We start from the raw sequence: 18,697 nt of genomic DNA, 5'->3' as shown, positions 1-18,697 counted from the left end.
CTATACTGTACAGTTTGCACGCACAGTCAGAGAGAAGAATTTTACTGAGGCTCCAGTTGTTCAAAAACTCAGAAGTGATAGAACTGAGATTCTCTCTACCCCATTATTATAATTTCTGTACATGTGCACTGCTCAGTTTCAAGATTTTCAAGAACTGTGGCGTTTGGGTTTGTTGTGGGGTTTTTTTTAAGGCTACTCAATGTTCTTATAATGCTTTGGTTTTGAAATAATGTTTTTTCTGTGCAAAGGATTCCTAACTGCAATTGATGCAAGTCTGCAAATTGAGCTGTAGAAATCAAGCAGGATGTCTAGAACATGAGGAACAGTTAGGGTGAGTTTCATCTGCATTAATTCAGTCATGCAAGTTCGACTTAGAAGTCTGAGCTAGCTCTCTTCAGAGATGATGGAAAGAAACAGATTGATGAATCATCCTCTGCAGGTGTTTGTTTTCTCTGACTATGCAGAATGCTTAGGAAAACTGGCTCAGAGATCTTGCTTTTTTGACATGTCATCAGCTGACATGAATCCCACCTGCAGTGACTACTTGTGAAAAAGTTTGACTTAACTCTTTGAAATGAAATTACTGGTAACTCTTTAAGTCGGAGGAGGGGTGGAAGGAAGTTCTCCAGGGCATTGCATACTGTCCTTCTTGTTGGATTGTCCTTTTTTTTTTTCCTGCATCTTTGTTACTTCCACCCTTTCAGCCTCTGCAATATGAGGCAGCGCTTCTACAAGAAGTGATCTATTAAACTGCACAAATATGATTCCTCCTTAGAAACCAGGGTACTTCCTACATGCATCCTCTTGGGGAAGGGGAGGAATAGTATGTCATAATGTAAATCAGGTCTACCATAAAGTATATATGTAAAATAGATGATTTAGGGCCACTTAAGCAATCTTAATTCTGCTTTTTCTTCTCTCACTCATACACACAAGCATACAGAAATCTCTATATTAGAAACACATATTTTTGAAAGAAGCAGACTAATATGAAACAAGATTATCATCAATGTCACTAGTGCTTGTTTAGTTTGTGGAATTTGGAACAGTCAAAGCCTGCAGAAATCACTCTTGCTGGGAGTATCTGATAGCAGCTGATGTGTTGATAGCATATTGTGAGCTAGAACAAAGTTGTTCTTCAGCAAATTTCACACCGTCAAAAGAACACAGGAGCCACATCTCTTAGCTTTGTTCTGGACTTTAAAGAGTATTTCTTACTGAATACATGCTTTTCGTATAGCTTGAATTGTTCTACCCTTCTTTCCTTTAAATATGTCTTCTAAGACATTATTTTGGTTGGAATGCAAAATACAATCGTAATTCTGTAAGTGCTTGGAAGTAATGATGTCTTAGATCCTTACTTACAGCATTTCCCTGTCAGGAATGATGCTTTGAAGGCATTCACTGAAATCTAAGAAACCCAGGGTTTTCTCTGTATTCGATGGAAAGAAGCTCCTGCAGGGAGTGAATCTGAACCCCTCTTTATTGACCATGCAGCGAAATAAAATACCTGATTTGGGATGTGAGCGTAGATGCTTCTTGACAGTATCTATGTTTTAAAACTTAGGAACTGTGCTTTATTTATTGCTAAGGTTACTTCTTCTACAAGAATCCAGTAATAATTCTGAAAACGGTGTTTTCAGCCAGCCAGTTTGAATCTGGACAGCATCAAATTGTATGGTACAATCCTCTTCTGTATTGCAGATATTTATGTGAAGCTTCTAACATTTTAATTTTCTTATAATCTGTGATTTGAAAAGGATAGCTGGGAATTCTCAGGATTTATGTGTGTACTAAATGGCAAGCAGTTTCTCTGCTGCTTGTATGGATGCTAATGCCAGTGTCTGTCTCTCCTTTGGAAGACAGATGCTATTCTGTTTTGTTTAATGGCATTTTCTGTTTAAAAGGCTTTATGGTTTCTTGATAACTAATTACAGGTCAGGGTCTGGATTCCCTCCTCCTTCCCCTGCCAAAATTAATCCTTTTTCTATTGCATGTCTTTTTTTCCACCCCCTTGCTTAATTATTCTTTGTGGGTTACTTACCTTTAGCTCAGGAATTTAGTCATTCACCAGACCTTTATTTTTTTGTGGATATTTTCAAGATCTCTTTTATAATGTAAAGAATAAGGAAACTTGAAATAGATACAACAAGTAGCAAGGCTGATTTCTTGTGGTGTTTTCTTGTCCTTTGTGCTTTTTTCAAAGTTGGCAACCATTGTAGAAAGAGTGACACCATGTGTTAAGGTGAAGAATTTCACTTATCCTGATCTATTTCCCATTTCTTCTTCAGTACTCTCATCCTTTACAGTGTTTTTATTCTATCATCCATGAAAAGTTGAGATTTTCTGTATGCTTGCTTTGTCATGCTTTATTTTCCATGTATGATGGAAGATTTCCATGTATATGTCGTACAGCTCACTAGTTTATAGCTAAATGTCCTTCAAGAGAAGTTGCAGTATCTTTAAACAGTTTCTTTTACTGATAAATTTGTGTTTAGATTTTGTTCAGTAATTTAACAAATGCACATCTGAAAAAAAGAGTTGGTGAAAGTGGCTGGAAACCTAGAGGGGTCTCCGTAGGAGAAGAAGATAAAGATATAGTACTGTGAAGATGCTGATTATGAGGATCTGTGGTGGACATGTAGTGTAGTGCAAGGAATAGAACGGTTGTCCCTGTATCTAGGAGGGAGAGGTAAGTGGCAAAGAAATGAAAAGTGAAATTGAAAGGTGAAATTGGAAGGCAGGATTTCTTGAGGAAAGGAAAAGGAGGTACTTTAGGCCAATGTGTAGAACTCATTGCAGTCAAGGACATAAAAATGTTTAGAAGCAGTATTTTGCTGTTAATATAGTTTCTGAGATTATTCAACATCTGGTAGGGTACAATAGAGGCTTGCAGGTGTTAGTGTTACCTAGTCATGAGCACTTGAGGGGCTGAGAAGCCAAATCTGATTTCAGGATCTGCGTGCCACAGTAATGACCCCTGGTGACATTGCAGGTGCAGCAATGTGCTGCTGGCTGTGTGTATACAGGGGAGAAGGTATTCAGCTGCTGGGTGATGTTTTCTTCTTGAAGATCTGTTTTCATATTTCTCTTGAGGAAAAGGTACTAGGCTGGATGGAAGCACTGTAGAAGCCAAATCTGCCTAGGGCCTGTCATTTAGACCACAGATGAGTCAGTCCATGGGTGCTTTGGAGGAAGAGACAAGGAATGCTAGTAGGAAGAAAAACTGTATTTCATACCATTGCTAAAGAAAAGGTGCTAGGCTGAATCACAGAGGCTTGCTTGTTTGGTAACAGTAATATATTCTCTCTTTGCCTCCCCTCTGTTTTTGTTGGTTTAGGTTGAATTTTCCTATCCTCCCCTAAAGCCTAGAGAAGGACATGACAGCCACAGTTTACCAGAGGAATGGAAATACTTGCCATTTCTCGCCTTACCGGATGGCGCTCACAACTATCAGGAAGGTAAGAAATGAGAGAGGAAGTTACACATACCACCTCTACTGCAACCAAAGGAAAAATCCTGATATCTGAACAGTTGATCAATAATTCTTTTCACTATTTGACTTCCTGTAATTTTTGTTCAAGCTGTAAAATACATTGGCAATGGTATGTTGCTTTGGAGTTTAAAATGAAAGTAGATCATAAAGGTGTACCTCCTACATCAAGAAATCAGATGTCAATAAAAGCTTAAGGGTACTTGTGTATAGTCCTAGTGCAAAACCAGCTTTCTCAGAAGTTCTTTGAAGGGGGAATAAACTCTTGAGTGAAGCCTAATCCAGTTTTGAGGTAAGGGAAGAATGAAATTCTGAAATTCAGCTTTGAAATACAGGTAGTCATTATGTTTTTTTTTTTCCCTCCACTAATTCAGAGATTCTTAGAATGACCTACAAGTTGTTCAATGTCTGTAGAATGACACATTCTGAAAACCAGCAAATGTAGAGGGCAGGAGGAGGAGCTTTAGTGTATTTGTCAGCAGAATAAAGATAGAATGATTCCTTTGCCATGTATTTACCAGCAAGTTTACTGCAGGTTTTTTTTTTGTTTAGTATTGCATTTATTTCCTTGTTTATTTGACAGCAGTTCAATTCATTGCCATGACATTTATGTGCATGTTCAGTTGTTCCATCTTTTTTTCTGCACAGCAGTGAACAAGGAAGTTACTTAAAGTGTTTTTGTGATTTTGCTGTTTTAATACTACTTATAATAACTTTTTTTTTAACTTGATGTTCCTAGTTTCCTAATTCTCCAGCTTCCGGAGACCTCATTTGGAAGCAAAAGAAGTCATGTCAAAATAATCCCCTTCCTAGCAGCAGTAAGAGTCTCTCTGACTCTGCTCTGGGTTATGATTTTTTGTTCAATTCTGCGTTGTTAAGTACATAATGAGCAGTAGCATTCAAAGCTAGGAAAATCATATGCAGCTGCACTTACCTGTTCCCTCTTGGCTCAGTACCATCCCAGTTAACACTCAACTTTGAGCATTTTCGTTGCTGCACTAGAAGTTTAACAATGTGTATTTTTTGCTAAGAAAAAAAAATACTTGGCAACAAAACTGATGTATAGCCTTGTGTTTTGTAGGCAAGAATACACGTGAACTTCAAACAGGCAAATATGTTTCAGATAATAGTTATGTTACATTTACTGTAACTATTAGATACCTATTTCTGAGTTTTAAACTAATTCCCACTGATAGTTGCATTTTTGCAGAGGGTGTCTTGATACAGCAAGTCCTCTTAAATGCTTTCTAAAACCCTAGGTGATGTCCATAATGTAATTAAACTTGTTCAAGGGAATAAGCTTTATTATGAACAGTCCCTCTTTCTGTTGGACTTAATGCATATAGTGTCAAAACAGATTTCAGTCATGTTTTGAAATGCAAACAGTTGTAAGATCCTCTCCTTTACTTAGGATTTAGCAACTTTTTTGCAGTAGGAGCAGGTATGTTTGTGTATATGTATGTGTGTATATATCTCAAGCCATAAAAGACTTTCTCTTGTCATATTTTATAGAGATTTATTTTTTCTTCCTTGTCACACTTGCACAAGAGACAGTAACTGTTTTGTGTGTGACCAGGGTTCACAAATCCTTTTTGTTAGCATAGTGGTGCTGGTGCATGGATATTTACCTTGGCAGTAGCAGCTGCTACTCTAATCTTTCAACCGTGTATATCCTCCTTGGTGTTTGTTGGGTTTTTTTTCCTATCTTCATTGCATTTGCCCTCTTAATGGCATCACACTCCAACTGTACACCTTGACTCATAGTGCCTTGTCTTTTCTCCTCCGTACTGAATTGGGAAAGCAGTGTGCCTGTGGGTTTCAGTGGTGCTTCTCTGCTGTCAATAGCTGCTTCTGAGAACCTGTCAATGGGCTTATAGGAGCTTGGTCAGACTAAACATGAGGCTGTTGTCAGAATATCCATATTAGCACAGCTGGAGCTTCTTCCACAAAGCATCTTGCAATTCGGAAACTAATTTGGGTACAGGCATAGCTTTACAGATGACGTTTTCTTTCCTTTTTTTTTTTAAAGTCTCAGAAAATAAGCGTGCCATTATTTTCAGCAGTAAACCTTTTATAAACAAGTGATGCTGAAAATAAAAATACTGAACTCTTGTTAGTGACTTATGAAACAGTCTTTTCTTTTTCACAGATACCGTGTTTTTCCATTTGCCACCAAGATGTGGGGATCGAACCACAGTATATGGCGTCTCTTGCTATAGGCAGATTGAAGCGAAGGTAACTTTCCAAGTTGTGAATTATATTAATGAAATAATAGACTTGATGCATTAACGACTCTAAAATTAGGTGACTTGCATTACACCAACAGTCAAACTGCATGATCAGCTTACATTAAAAATCTATGAAAATGTGCACAGTAGGTAGCTACAGAAATTGAGAACTATTTCTTTCCCTTATGTTGGCTGGCATATTGTGATCTTCTGAAATGTTCAAGGCAATTGAAAAATATGTTTTGAGTCTTGAGAGCTAATCCAGGCATCAGCACCAAGTAGCAAAATGAAGCTCGCCATCTGTCAGATGTTTCCAGGAGGTAGGCCTCTTGGTGGAAAAAAGTTCAAATTTCTCCAGTGTGTGACCATGAAGAATTTCAGAGTATTTCCTGGGATCTGATCATGCAAGTGTAGTGATGTTTCTCTTCACCTACCTCCTTTGCCAAAAGTACGCTTGCAGAGTAGACCAGAATCTTCCCATTCATTGCAGCTGCTTACCGATGCTGAACTTTTCAGCAGTAAAGCTGAAAAATTGGTGAGAGCTACAGTGTGCACCTGATCAACTGAGGAAATTATGTACTTGATCTACTAGAATCTGCCCATATTTTCGAAAGTAGTAATGGTAGTATGATCTGTGCACTTACGATGGAGAAGTTATTACAAATTTCTTTCAGAATTACTCCCTTTTCCAGTGAAATGCCAAGAATCTGGAATGCCATGTGGGTTTGAGTTTTAAATGAGTCTTGTATTCAAAGATGTAAATTAAGTGCTCTGTTTTAGTGTTAATCATACCTTGATTATATTTCAAGTTCCTGTTTATGCTATAGGAGAAATTTTACACATGCAGATTTTAATTCTGTTTCTTTTGAACTAAATCCATGTTGATTTTTGTTCACTTGCTATCTTTGCAGCCAGTCTTCACTGTATTCTGTGATTAGAGTTTTGCTCTATCTAACTATGCAATAACTTGGCTTTATTGTGCTCTTGATTCCAGTTTATGCTGTTTAGAAACCAATTAAGAAGTTAAATAGATGTTTAAAATGAACTCTTTGGAACAAGTAGAGTATAAACCAATGTGTTTCATATGACAGCTCTAGCACTCTTCCCATCTGTCCTTTTTGATGTGTGGGCTGCAGCCTGCACACTTGCTGTTTTGTACAATTAAGTGAGTCACTTGGCTGTATTTCTGCCCCACCCTTTCTAGGTCTGCTGTTAAGTGCTGGGGACATTTGGTCTGACTGTAGTTGATTCTGCAGATGATACCTTTTTTATTTTATGGGTGGCTCAGAAAATCTTGGAGTATAAAGCAAACAATTTCTAGGCAAAAACTTTTCAGCATCGTCCATTTTCACAGATAACGTTAGAGAAGAAATAATGATATGTTATGGTTTCTCTTCTGTTGCAGTACCCTGAGTTAAAATGCCATTGCCTTTTCCAAGGCTATTGCCTTTTTCTCATGCTAGTGTCTTTTAAACAGTCCTCTGCCTATCATCACAGCTGTATTTGGATCTTTGCTGTGCACAGTGAGATGAGAACACAGCTCTGACATATCAGTGTTATGACCATTTTTACTAGGTAAGGGCATATTGTTACATGTTTTAGATATTCCACCATTGAAGGCAGTCAGTTTTAGGTTTGTGTTTAAATAGGGGGGTGGTATGTGGCAACTAGACCCGTGAAAGAATTCTTTTTGAAATTTTGTGTGTGGGTAAAAATACTGTAATACTTCTATTTCTTAGGCATTAAAAGTACGGCAAGCAGACATCACCCGAGAAACAGTACAGAAAAGTGTCTGTGTTCTCAGTCAGCTGGTAAGAATGTTTGTTTAACTCCCAAAACAGTTTCAAATAATATATTAAAAATTATTTGTTTTCCATATTTTTATTTGGAACTTTTGGCTCCAAACATCTGTCTTAAATCATTGCAGAGGGTAACAAAATACTGAAGTAAAAGTGAATCGGAAGGCTATGGCATTTGAGTGAGTGGCCTTGAATTGGTATCTCCTTGTAAGAGTAATCGTAAAAGTGTCTGCCTGTTGTCAGGGACTGGGATATCTATTTGCATTTTTGATTATTCTTAAGTGCTACTAACTTTATTTCATGTAGTAGGATTGAGGGGTTTGGCCATTATAATAACTGGAGAGAGTGGCTATTGACAACTTTGAAAGAGGTTTTAAGATAGTCACACATACAGCATACTTTTGTTCTGAAGCAACATCTTTTATTTCTACCTATTTAGCAAAAGCTACTGGTCACCAGGCAGGGAACAGAAATTCTTTCTGTGTTTAAAGCTGAAGCAAGAGCTGTTACTGGAGCTGCACAAGCAGTGTTCAAGCAGGAAAGTACTTTTCCAGAAAGATGTTCAGTGACGGTATGGTATGTGCAAATGGAAAGAAAATAGAATTATCATCATTTAAAATGAGCGCAGGAGAAAGATGCTGTGCGTTAGCAACTAAGGAGTGCCCCTCCATGAACTCTATGTGTAATAATGCATCTGCATTGCAAGATAAGAATGGGAGAAGATTAAAGTTCGAAATGAGTAACTAAATAAGTTTTCTTCACTTGCTTTTGTGTTTGTTTTTCTTTCAAGCCTTTGTATGGGTTACTTCAGGCAAAGCTGCAACTCATTACACATGCGTATTTTGAAGAAAAAGACTTTTCGCAAATCTCAATTCTGAAGGTAACTTTTAAGTAATAGCCTCACAGAACAAAGTTTTCAGTGTATGGCTGTGGACTTTAGTGTTTTTAATTAGTGCTCAAATATTCTATTCGCGTAGGTCATTCGCTTATTCAGCTCTTGTAATAACCTAACGTGAACTAAATGAACTACCCTAATTTGACAGAGGGTCAACTTTCTGATTTGTAATGAAATGCGAGAATGAGCGCGATTGTCAGCCTGTATCTTCGTTGACTCCATTATTAAAATTTTACTTTCTTTCTGGAATAAGACATTGAAATTCTTGCATAAGTGAATTTTATTTATTCTGGATTTTCTGTGACCATGTGCCATTAACGGCTTCTGGGTTTTTTTGCCTTTATTCTAACTTTTACAGGAACTTTATGATCATATGAATAATTCCTTGGGCAGTACTTTGCTAGAAGGGTCACAAGTTTATCTTGGTAAGTGAATTTTTTGTACAAGCAGCAGAGATAATGTTACGCTTATCAACACATTCTCTTCCTGAGCTAATTTGTTTATGTGCATTAACAGATTAAGCACCACAGGTCTGTGTGCCTGCACAGTATTCTGTTATGCATTTCTTTATTAATGGATTTAAATAAATGTCAAATAAAGGTAGTGTTGCTTTCATAATAGGAGTTAATTGTAGGTTGAAAGCCATGTTACCTCTTGACCTAACAGTCTGACAACTGACTGCTTGGCTGCTTTTGGGAAACAGTACCTTCTTAATTTTTAGATGAACTGTTTGATGGTGTGGGGTCCTCAAGCTTTCATCTACCTGTTATTTGGGATATCTCTCATTTGATTTTGACTCTTCCCTGTGTTTTCTGAATGCACAGTGTAGTATTTACTTCAATGTCTCCATAATGCTGTGTGGCAGCCAACAAAAGTAACTCAGAGCGTGACTTCACGTCATTATTGTCTCTATTGTACATTTATTTCTTGTTCCTGCTCAAAAGAAAGAATTTGATATGAGTTCTGCTATTGAAATAATCAGGTTCACATAGAGTGCATAATGTGTGTCCCCCTCCCCCTGAAAAATAGTGGCAAGAATTAAGTTAGTATCTCTACTAGCTATTAAACTGTAATAATTGCTCTCTTTTTGGTATCTCAGGTCTGTCTCCTCGGGATCTTGTTCTTCATTTTAGACACAAGGTAGGCATTCTCTGTCTTCTTTTATTTTGTTATGTAAAATGCTTTGCGAGGAACTAAAAAATAAACAGGTCTAGACATGCTCGAGCTAGGCGTAAGACTGTTACCTAAGTACTTCTGGTTACAGCCTCCTGATTTCCCTTCCCTTTCCCCCTACATAACTTCAGTGAAAGTAAGTTCAGACTGAGTTTTGTCTGTCTGAATTCCCTGGAGATTTCTAGGTTTGTGTGACATTTCTTTAGTCCTGTCCCAAAGTGCAAGTGGTATCTCAGTTATGGTCTTGTTTCTATTTCCTGTTTCTTGTCAGATGAATGTGATAGAAGAATATTGCTAAAGTCTGTGTAGACACAACTTGGACACAACTCCTGCCATCATAGAACTTAAGGGGACTTGCACCCCTCCTTCTTTTTCTTAATGACTATTGAAATTGAGTGTGTATCCTATAGCTTTTATTAACTGAGAGACGTCAAGGAAACAAATTCAAGTATCTGAATTTCATGGTGTATTTGCGCCTGCTCAATAGAACTCGTTTTTTTTTTTAACTTCAAATATCTGCCAATCATGCCCCAGAAGCGCCTGTGTTTTTCTGAGTGTAGAGAGTCTGGACAGCCACTTCTGATCTAGATGCCTCATCTGTAGATGCCTAAAAGTAGGTGAGGTGAATGCTGTTTTTGGTATTCTGCTGAATTCTTTTCTGTATTTCTGTGGAGGAACTTTTTTATGTTTATGCAGTTAACTGTTTTTTAAAAATCTGGAATTATACATGTTTGTTATTACAAGCTTTGTATGATTCAAATTACACATTTCTTGTTTGTGCAGGTTTTCCTTTGTGCATCTCAAATGCTATTTTGAAGAGTGCTCAGGTGGTGAAAGGGTATTGGAACACTGGTTTTCACTGGTCAAATGTATTTGATCATTTGACAGTTATGCAGTGATTAACATGAAATCTAGAATAAGAGATTATGCTTACACAGTATTTTTGACAAATGGCACTGGTTCACTCACCATCTGTTTCCTTTCTGTGTTTTTCAGGTCTTGATCCTTTTTAAATTGATTCTTCTAGAGAAAAAGGTAATGTGTTGTATCCTGAGGCAGGTGATTGAAATAGAAATGCAATTGCTAAACTTTTTTCATATGAAGTTACATAGAATATACCAGTGAAAAATGAATTAAAGTAAAATCAAGTAAAATTGAAGTATCTGAAGTCATATCAGTAACTTTGCATCCATATATAAATTGGGAAATGAAGCTCAAAGTAACGGCTGTGTGTTGACATAAAATTTGCCTCCACTTCTGTTCTGTCCACATTCCACCTTATTAACAGCTGTCCCAGCCAGAGTAAGTAAAATGTAATTAAATGTGAGTGGAGAAACTTACAAAAGACAGAAAAGGATACACATACTGCAAATAGGTACCTGTGCGAAGGAACTGATAGGAAATTCTAGTACCTAAAAAGGAGCGTACAGCTTTACAGGATTCACTAAGTAGAACTTCTGGTTCAGGCCTTAAATAGGCATACCAAAGGAAATGCATGCTAGAAGCATCCTTCAAACCTGAATTGCATGAATACCTGCAGGAGACAATGTAAAGAGCTGTATCTGTTAGATCAGGCTGAACTCAGATTATAAATTGGTAAAAACTGTTGAATTCTAGGCTCAGTGTTTTCTTTGGGCTCTCTTACTGCCTCAGAAGCAATGCTATCTTAAATTGCTAAGTGGAATATGCAAAATGTACAAGCAGATGTAAAATAGTAGATACATTTGTTTTCTTCTGCATATGTATTAATACCCCGGAACAAGAACTTTCAGTGAAATGACTATCAGCTACCAGATATGTTTATGCAGAGATTTTTTTGTTTTGTTTTGCTTTTTTTAAATTTTTGTTTCAGTTTCCCAAATTTCACTTTTTCTTCAATGAACCTGCTGTGTTAAAGCCCAGCTTCTTCAGAGTGCTGAGAAGGAACATTAGAATTTCCCTTTAGCTGCAACTGGCAAGTCAGTAGGACTTAATCTGTAAGATACTGAAACAGTTGTGGGGTTTTTAAATTCTGTATCCAAGGCCTAGGTATCTTTTGTGAGGCAGTAAGTATGGCTTTTAAGAATAGAAGTAGCAGCTTCTCCAAAACTTTTGCGCTTGTCGCTTAATTCTTTAAGTTAGATACACCTTGAAAGTTCTACGTATTTATTGATGAGAATAAGTGCAGTTTCTGCATTAAAGCACCAAATGCTAGAGACATGAGAAAATATGATTAGGACATAGTAGGAGTACACATGTAGAAATGTATGTAATCAAGATTCGATATGCAAGCTTTTTCCCAAAAATAACTTAATACAGTCTGAAAGTCTACAGTGATTTAAAAAAAAAAAAAAATTAGTGGAAAAAATATTTTCCAGTTAAAGTTTTGTAAAGTATCTCTATTGATCTGTTTAAAAACTTATGATAGCATTTCATCAGGTCAATTCAACATTTGGGCATATATAAATAAAATACTTTTACTGAGCTACAATTCTTTTCTGAAGCTGCTCAAACCACAAGACATGAATGCACAGGCGGAGGGGAGAGGGAGGGTTTTCTAAGGGTGTTCATGTGACATAAACATGTGAAATTGTTTTGAAAATAACTGGATGCTTATTGAGTAAACCTGCAGGTTGCTTTGGGTTTGTTTTTCACTAAGCTCAGACAGGAAGACAACACTTGCAATTTCGAAAGGAAGAGTTTAGGTTTTCTGGCACTGCCTGTTTTCTGGCAGATGTTAAGGTACTAGAATAACTGTGGGAATCGGTGTGTTCAAAGACCTTAAATATAATATGCAAGAAGCCACTAGTAATGCCAATTTTCCTTGAGCTGAAAAATGCCTGAATGCCACAGGCTGGTTTCCTTTAATCCTTAGCAATTTGGTTGATGCCTTTCCACAGGCTAAGGGAAATTTTTTTTTCACCTCTTAGCTGTTACTAGGCTGGAAGACTACTTCCAGATGGTGATCACTTGACTTTCTGCTGCCAGGACCACCCAGTTTGCTGATGTAAATGTTGTAGGCCATGTAACGGGGTTGGGAGGGATAAGGAAGTATGCACCCATACAGATGGAAAGATGGCAAAGAGACTTGATGGGACAAATATAGTAGAGTACTCAGCTTAAGTAAGCAGTATACCCAAATAAAAACCTAGACTGAAATAGATTTCTTGAAAACACCATATTTCTTTATATACTTAACTGTTTCTGTAGGGTTAAAAATAAGTTTGGCTAGGAGTACATGGTATCTGAGAATCTAAACCTGTTGGGGTATCGTAGGGTTTCTGTTGTGGTTCCTTGCTATTACATCATGCATCTTTCATACATGCGTATTGTAGAGCAGCATCTTAAAAGAAGTTAGACTCTTTTTATTCACCTTGGAGTCAGCAGGAGTTCTTTCCTCAGATGAGCTGCTTGTTTTTCTCATCACACTTTTTCTGTGGCTGTTGCAATTTGAATTCACTTATCTTAAACATAGAAAAAAGAAAAATCTTACAAGAAAATATACATAGTCTATTTCTAGCTGAGGTGCCATTAAGCATCATTTGGTATGTGTTAGGGCTGCATAGGTGTTTCTCTTGGTTACTAGCTTATAGACTTGCAAATACTAGTGGATGATGAATTATTATTCATCAGTCACTTCTGAGTGTCGTCTTAGACTTAATAAAGACTGTAAGCTAAGTCCACAAACTTGTACTTTTCATTTCATCATACACCTATTAAACTGGCCTGCAAAGGCATCAAGTTAGATCACTCTGTATTCCTTTGCGTTGTTGATTCCTTGTAACGTTCATGTATTTTTTACTAGTATTGTGCTGCTTGAGAATGTAAAAATGGCATTGTTAAACAAGGTGACTTTCGTGGGGTTTTTTTTGTTTTGGGTTTGTTGTTTGGGTTTTTTTTTCTTTCTTACCCCCTGAAGGCCTGTCTTGGAGGAACTCCAGTAGTAATATTCAGTCTGCCTTGTGTTTCCTCTTTCATTGCTAGCCTTTGACAACCCCCTTCTGAATTCCTAATTTATTAATCCTAGTCTCTCTGATTTAATTAAGGAGATCCTGTTTTCCCATGTTATGCCTTAAGTGCTTTACCAAAGTCAGTTTCAGTCATGTCTTCTGTTTCCAAAAATTTTTTTTTAATTATAGGAAGATACCTGTAATAAATGCATGCTGCATTTATCCTGTTTTTCATTTATCTGCATATCTTTAATATATTTTCTTAGAAGAGATGTTTTTGCATAGGTTTTTGTCCGAGTTCTGGAATGGAGAGTATTTGGCCTCTGATTTATAACATAGAGAGATTTTAATGTACTACAAATGAACAAGAATTTATGCGGTGTGCCAGGAACAACTTTTTTTCTGTCAGTCACTCAGTAACTGGATCAATTTGGAAAAAATATCTGAACGACTGACAGAAAAATCTGAATGATTGGCAAGTATATATTACACACACGTGTGTGTGTGTATATATATAAAAACCACATACATTACAAATACTATAAAATAGATGGATACAATAGTCATATTTAAATATTTACTTTGAGCTGTTGTAAGAGCTTTTGTTGGTAAGCAGACTTTCTAAAATAATATAAAAAGCAATGCCTTGAATAGTTTGCATGTGTACTGTCTTCGTCATGCTTAAGTGTAATTTTATTTTTCTCATTCTCTCCTCCCTAATTCCCCTTTCATTTCTTGCATGCTCTCTTCCCCCCACCCCCCTCCCTTTCTGCCACCAGGTACTGTTCTATATTTCTCCAGTAAATAGATTGGTGGGAGCTCTGATGACTGTCCTGTCACTCTTTCCTGGTAAGAAGAGAAGTTTGGACTTCTTTTTTATATTCTTTCTGGTGGTAACTGAGATTGGCTGTACTGTTTCATTTGGAAAACAACTGATGTGACAATAGACTTACGTTGGTACATTGCCTGAAAAATTGCATGCATGTCCTATGTACACATCTAATACTGCTTGCACTCTGTGGGTTCTTTCTTGTGCTTAACTGGAGCCACTGGATCTTCTGTATTGCCTGTGGGTAACATAGATGGGACACTGAAAAAGTCACACAATCCTGTCAAGTTCCTTAAAAAACAAAAATACAAACCTCTCTCTTATTTCTACATACGCTCTTCAAAAAAAATTTAAAAAAAGAAAAACAACAAAAAAACCAAACCCCTAACCTTTCTAATTAGCTTCTAACAAGTCTTCTCAAAGCCAAGAAGATGGGACAGATTCTGTAGGAGAGAAAGTGTGGGTTTTGCAGTTTGTTGCATTCTTTGTTTGTTTGTTTTTGTTTTTTAACATGCTCCCCCTCCCCAAAGTAGTGTTTTAAAATACATGATTTCCACTATGCACACAAGAGCACTTTGTTAATTTTCTTTAACAAAAGTCACTTAAATTTCTATTGAGATGCTGATACTCATGCATGCTATCATTTTCCAGGTATGATTGAACATGGCCTTACTGACTGCTCACAGTATAGACCAAGAAAGAGCATATCAGAGGATGCTGGCTTGCAGGAAAATACATCACGGTTAGATGACTGTGTTTCTGTGTCTGCTGCTAATACTTCAAATACAAACTTAAGAATGGGAAAGGGAGGCAGCAAGATAACAGGAAACCATTCACTGGAAGGTCAAAAAGTAAATGTGCCTTCCTCCCAGTCAGAGAAGACTTGCAACGGAGCTCAGTCCTCCAATGGTACTGTGCAACACTTGAAAGTTCCTTCCCGCGCTTCTCCGGCATCCTCTGAAAGTGACTGGGAGACCTTAGACCCTAGCATTTTGGAGGAGTCTAATTTGAAAGAAGGAGAACATGAAAATACAGCATCAGAACAGGCTGAAAATCTTCCGAGAGAAGGCGTGAGCTCAGAAAGCCTTCCAATCACTGTGCAGCCCCAAGCAAATACAGGACACGCGGTGCTTGTTCCAGGACTGATATCTGGGTTGGAAGAGGACCAGTATGGTATGCCGTTGGCTATTTTTACAAAGGTAAACATGTTGTTCATGATACCTGCTAACTCATAAAGACTTCTGTTTTTCAGAAGTGGCTAATAGTTTTGGTTACCCAATTCTAAATGGACAGTAGGGTTCCACAAAAGATGTAAATACAGTCTCTGGCAAGTGACTGTGTTCCTAGGCAGGTGGAAAGCATGAGTGCAAGCGTGAGTGCATGTCTGAGGGGCGTGTGCACATGCGCACATGCATTCCACTTTTCTTTCATATGTATATTCACCTACTATTTTCAATTCTACATGATGGTAACCTGCAACCCCACTGTGGTTAATACATGGTATGTGTCAGTAACTACTGTTTTCTTTTACTCTGAAGAATTGTTGATCTAACCTATATGGGGGAAGATCAGAGTACTTAAGAAGTGTTTAGATAACTTAATCTAAACTAAGGTTCTGAAAGCTATATCTTAGCTGACACCTAAGCCTATGTTTTCCTATTTTATTTTTTTAATATATATGTATTGATAAATTTGTATGTGTGTATATATGCACAGAATGTGTATATAAATGTGTGTATATATACACACACACACAAAATTTTATATATATATATAAACAATTTCACCCTTCTTTACATGATAATTCTTCCTGGTTGTCTGTGGCTCTTTCCCTGTGCATGGAGCTGAGCTGCTGAATTTTAAGCTTGCGCTGATGCCTAACTGAACTCCAGGTATTCCAGAGTCTCTCTAAGGACTTCGGGCATTGTCAGATAACAAACAATACATTTACTAGGGCTGGTTTCCCATAAAATAACAGGGAAAATGTGTCCCTTTTAAAGATACTTTTGTCAGTAAAAGAAGTGATATAACACATTTTTTTTGGTTTGTTTTTAATGTAATAATCTTTTAGGTGAACATTTGCCCCAGAAATTAGAAGATTCAGGTTTATTTCCTCAAGCTGATGAGGTTCAAAGTGGTGTTTCTTCCTTTGGAGATGCTTATTTGCATTTCCTTGCAGAACATTGTATTTGATTGTGTTTGAGCTTCTGACAATAACTTTCACTGGAAACAGTACACTACATGGGCCCAAGTGAGCAGCTCAAATGTCATTGCCCTGTATTGCCTCACATCACTGTTAGAAATGCTTTTTCAACAAAGATACGCAGTTTGGTGTTAGTCCTTATGGTCTGTCTAATTAAAGGAATAGCCTGTAAATTGTATTTAGTCTAGTTCTATTGAAAATACTAGACTGAAAGCAAGAAGAAAATAATTGAAAAGGGGACCTACAAGTGCAAACTTAGTTTGCTACTAAGCTCATAAAATGGAAAAGTAAACAATTTTAAGGAAGCTGACAGTTTCTACATGTTTACCTTCTGTTCCACAAACATACTTTTCATTTGAGTTCATCCAATGTAATTAAAACAGAAAAGGCTTTATATCTCTAAGTTATCAGAAAAATGTGATTCGAAGTTATAGTTTAACCACTTACTGGAAAGTTTAAATCTCTTTTAGAGCTCTCATCTCAGGGTTGTTTTATGCCATGCCATGGAAAGACTAATAAAGCTGACAAATTTGAATGGGAGGAGATTTTGCCAGGTGGCATAATACTGTATCCAAGTACACCAGAGCATAGGAAAAATAGGTTCTTTAGTACCAGTTCTGTAAGATCTAATACTCATTTCGTTTGCACTCTTCTAAAAAGAATCTAACATGTTCACGGAAATAAAAGTTGTTACACTTACAGACAAATGTGAATTTGGGAACTGACGATACTTTAAATAGTGAAGGATTTCCAAGACTTCGCTACTTGAGTATACAGTAATTAAACCTTCTTTTGCCAGCTTCTCAAACCATATTTTTTGAAAATTTTCCATTTTAGGTTGGTGATTCTTCTCAAAGCACCGTTGTTCCTTTGACACAGGCTGTTTGTTTTCGACTGATACGTGCGTGTCATCTGGAAAGCCACCGCTGTGTCTAATATAACAAAAGGGAATAGTTGTGCTCCTTTCTTCCATATGTTTCCAATTACCATGTACTGTGTGATAAAGTGCATGTGCTCTTTGTTTCTGTCCAGTATGCCATTAGCCCTTCTGGGTTTCTGCTAGTGAATAAATTGCTTTGTGCTTTATGCAATTGAGCAGCTGAAATTAGACTTCAGTATTAGACTTCAGGGGTATGTTGATCCTATATTTAAAAAGAAAATTACAATACCTACAGCTGCTTCTCAATGATCTTTCAATGACTTCCCTCAAAGCCTTTTTTCAAAATGTTTGGGGCTTTTTTGAATTGGAATATAGGATACTAGATTAACTTAAAAGCATGGAGTGGCTAAAATGCACAGTGTATTGCTTTCTATCCTGCTCTTTCTTAAAGCAGGCATGCATATGCTTATCAAAAATTGATTGCTATCTCTGGAGCGTGGAAATCTCCACTTAAAAAATGTGGAAAGCAGTCTGTAGCTTTCCTGCATTATGTGCCTCAAGACTACCAGAAGACATCACGGTATGCAAGTGGAGAGACTGATCTTTATCTCCACTGACTTCTTGTCTCTGAACTGACCTGAGACCTCACTCTTGTTTTATACTGCTTATTATGTTGCCTTGAAAACGCGTTTGATTCCTGTCCTTTGCATTGTATTCCAGCTTCAGTCCTGAGACTGAAAGGCAACACAACCTCTTGAAAAATTTAATTCATGTGGAATCTGGTTGCTTTGCTTTGCAGATGTAATGTAGCAAAACAACAGTTAATCGTGGCTGAAATTGTAATAACCAAGGTTTGTTCTAGGTGGAATGTGCTGCCTTTTATTAGGGTAAAAACTCTGAATATAGACAATTTTTTTTTTTTTTGGCCTTACGTTAATCCTCTAAATATCTCTGTTACTTTAGGGGTACCTTTGTTTGCCATACATGGCTCTGCAGCAGCATCATCTCCTGTCAGATGTAACAGTCCGCGGCTTTGTTGCAGGAGCCACTAATATCCTGTTCCGTCAGCAGAAACATCTGAGTGATGCAATTGTGGAAGTATGAATCTTTGTATTTGAACTTCTTGAACTAGAGAGGGGTGGGGGGAAGCAGAGGTTGCATTTTAAATATAGCTTTAAAGTTTCACATTCATGCCCAAATTTTGAATTACTTCCCTATGAAATAAATTCTTAAATGCAGAAGCTTATTAAAATTGCATCATTTGTTAG

At 37.1% G+C, this 18,697-nt stretch overlaps 1 protein-coding gene across 1 annotated transcript in view; it reads left to right on the top strand.

Annotated features, from left to right (window-relative positions):
* Positions 1 to 18,697, top strand: part of AVL9 (AVL9 cell migration associated) — a 37,410-nt gene that overhangs the window by 12,248 nt on the left and 6,465 nt on the right. The window contains exons 2-11 of the mRNA XM_059818450.1: positions 3,341 to 3,461; positions 5,643 to 5,728; positions 7,461 to 7,532; positions 8,311 to 8,400; positions 8,774 to 8,840; positions 9,515 to 9,555; positions 10,585 to 10,623; positions 14,297 to 14,366; positions 14,998 to 15,545; positions 18,393 to 18,527. Of these exons, the coding sequence (XP_059674433.1) occupies positions 3,341 to 3,461; positions 5,643 to 5,728; positions 7,461 to 7,532; positions 8,311 to 8,400; positions 8,774 to 8,840; positions 9,515 to 9,555; positions 10,585 to 10,623; positions 14,297 to 14,366; positions 14,998 to 15,545; positions 18,393 to 18,527 (1,269 nt within the window). The remainder of the gene's footprint in view (positions 1 to 3,340; positions 3,462 to 5,642; positions 5,729 to 7,460; positions 7,533 to 8,310; positions 8,401 to 8,773; positions 8,841 to 9,514; positions 9,556 to 10,584; positions 10,624 to 14,296; positions 14,367 to 14,997; positions 15,546 to 18,392; positions 18,528 to 18,697) is intronic.

The sequence above is a fragment of the Gavia stellata genome, chromosome 6, assembly GCF_030936135.1.
Source record: "Gavia stellata isolate bGavSte3 chromosome 6, bGavSte3.hap2, whole genome shotgun sequence".
In the NCBI taxonomy this organism is placed as follows: Eukaryota; Metazoa; Chordata; class Aves; order Gaviiformes; family Gaviidae; genus Gavia; species Gavia stellata.
Note: the sequence above shows the minus strand (reverse complement) of the source record. Positions and strands in the feature narration are given on the sequence as shown.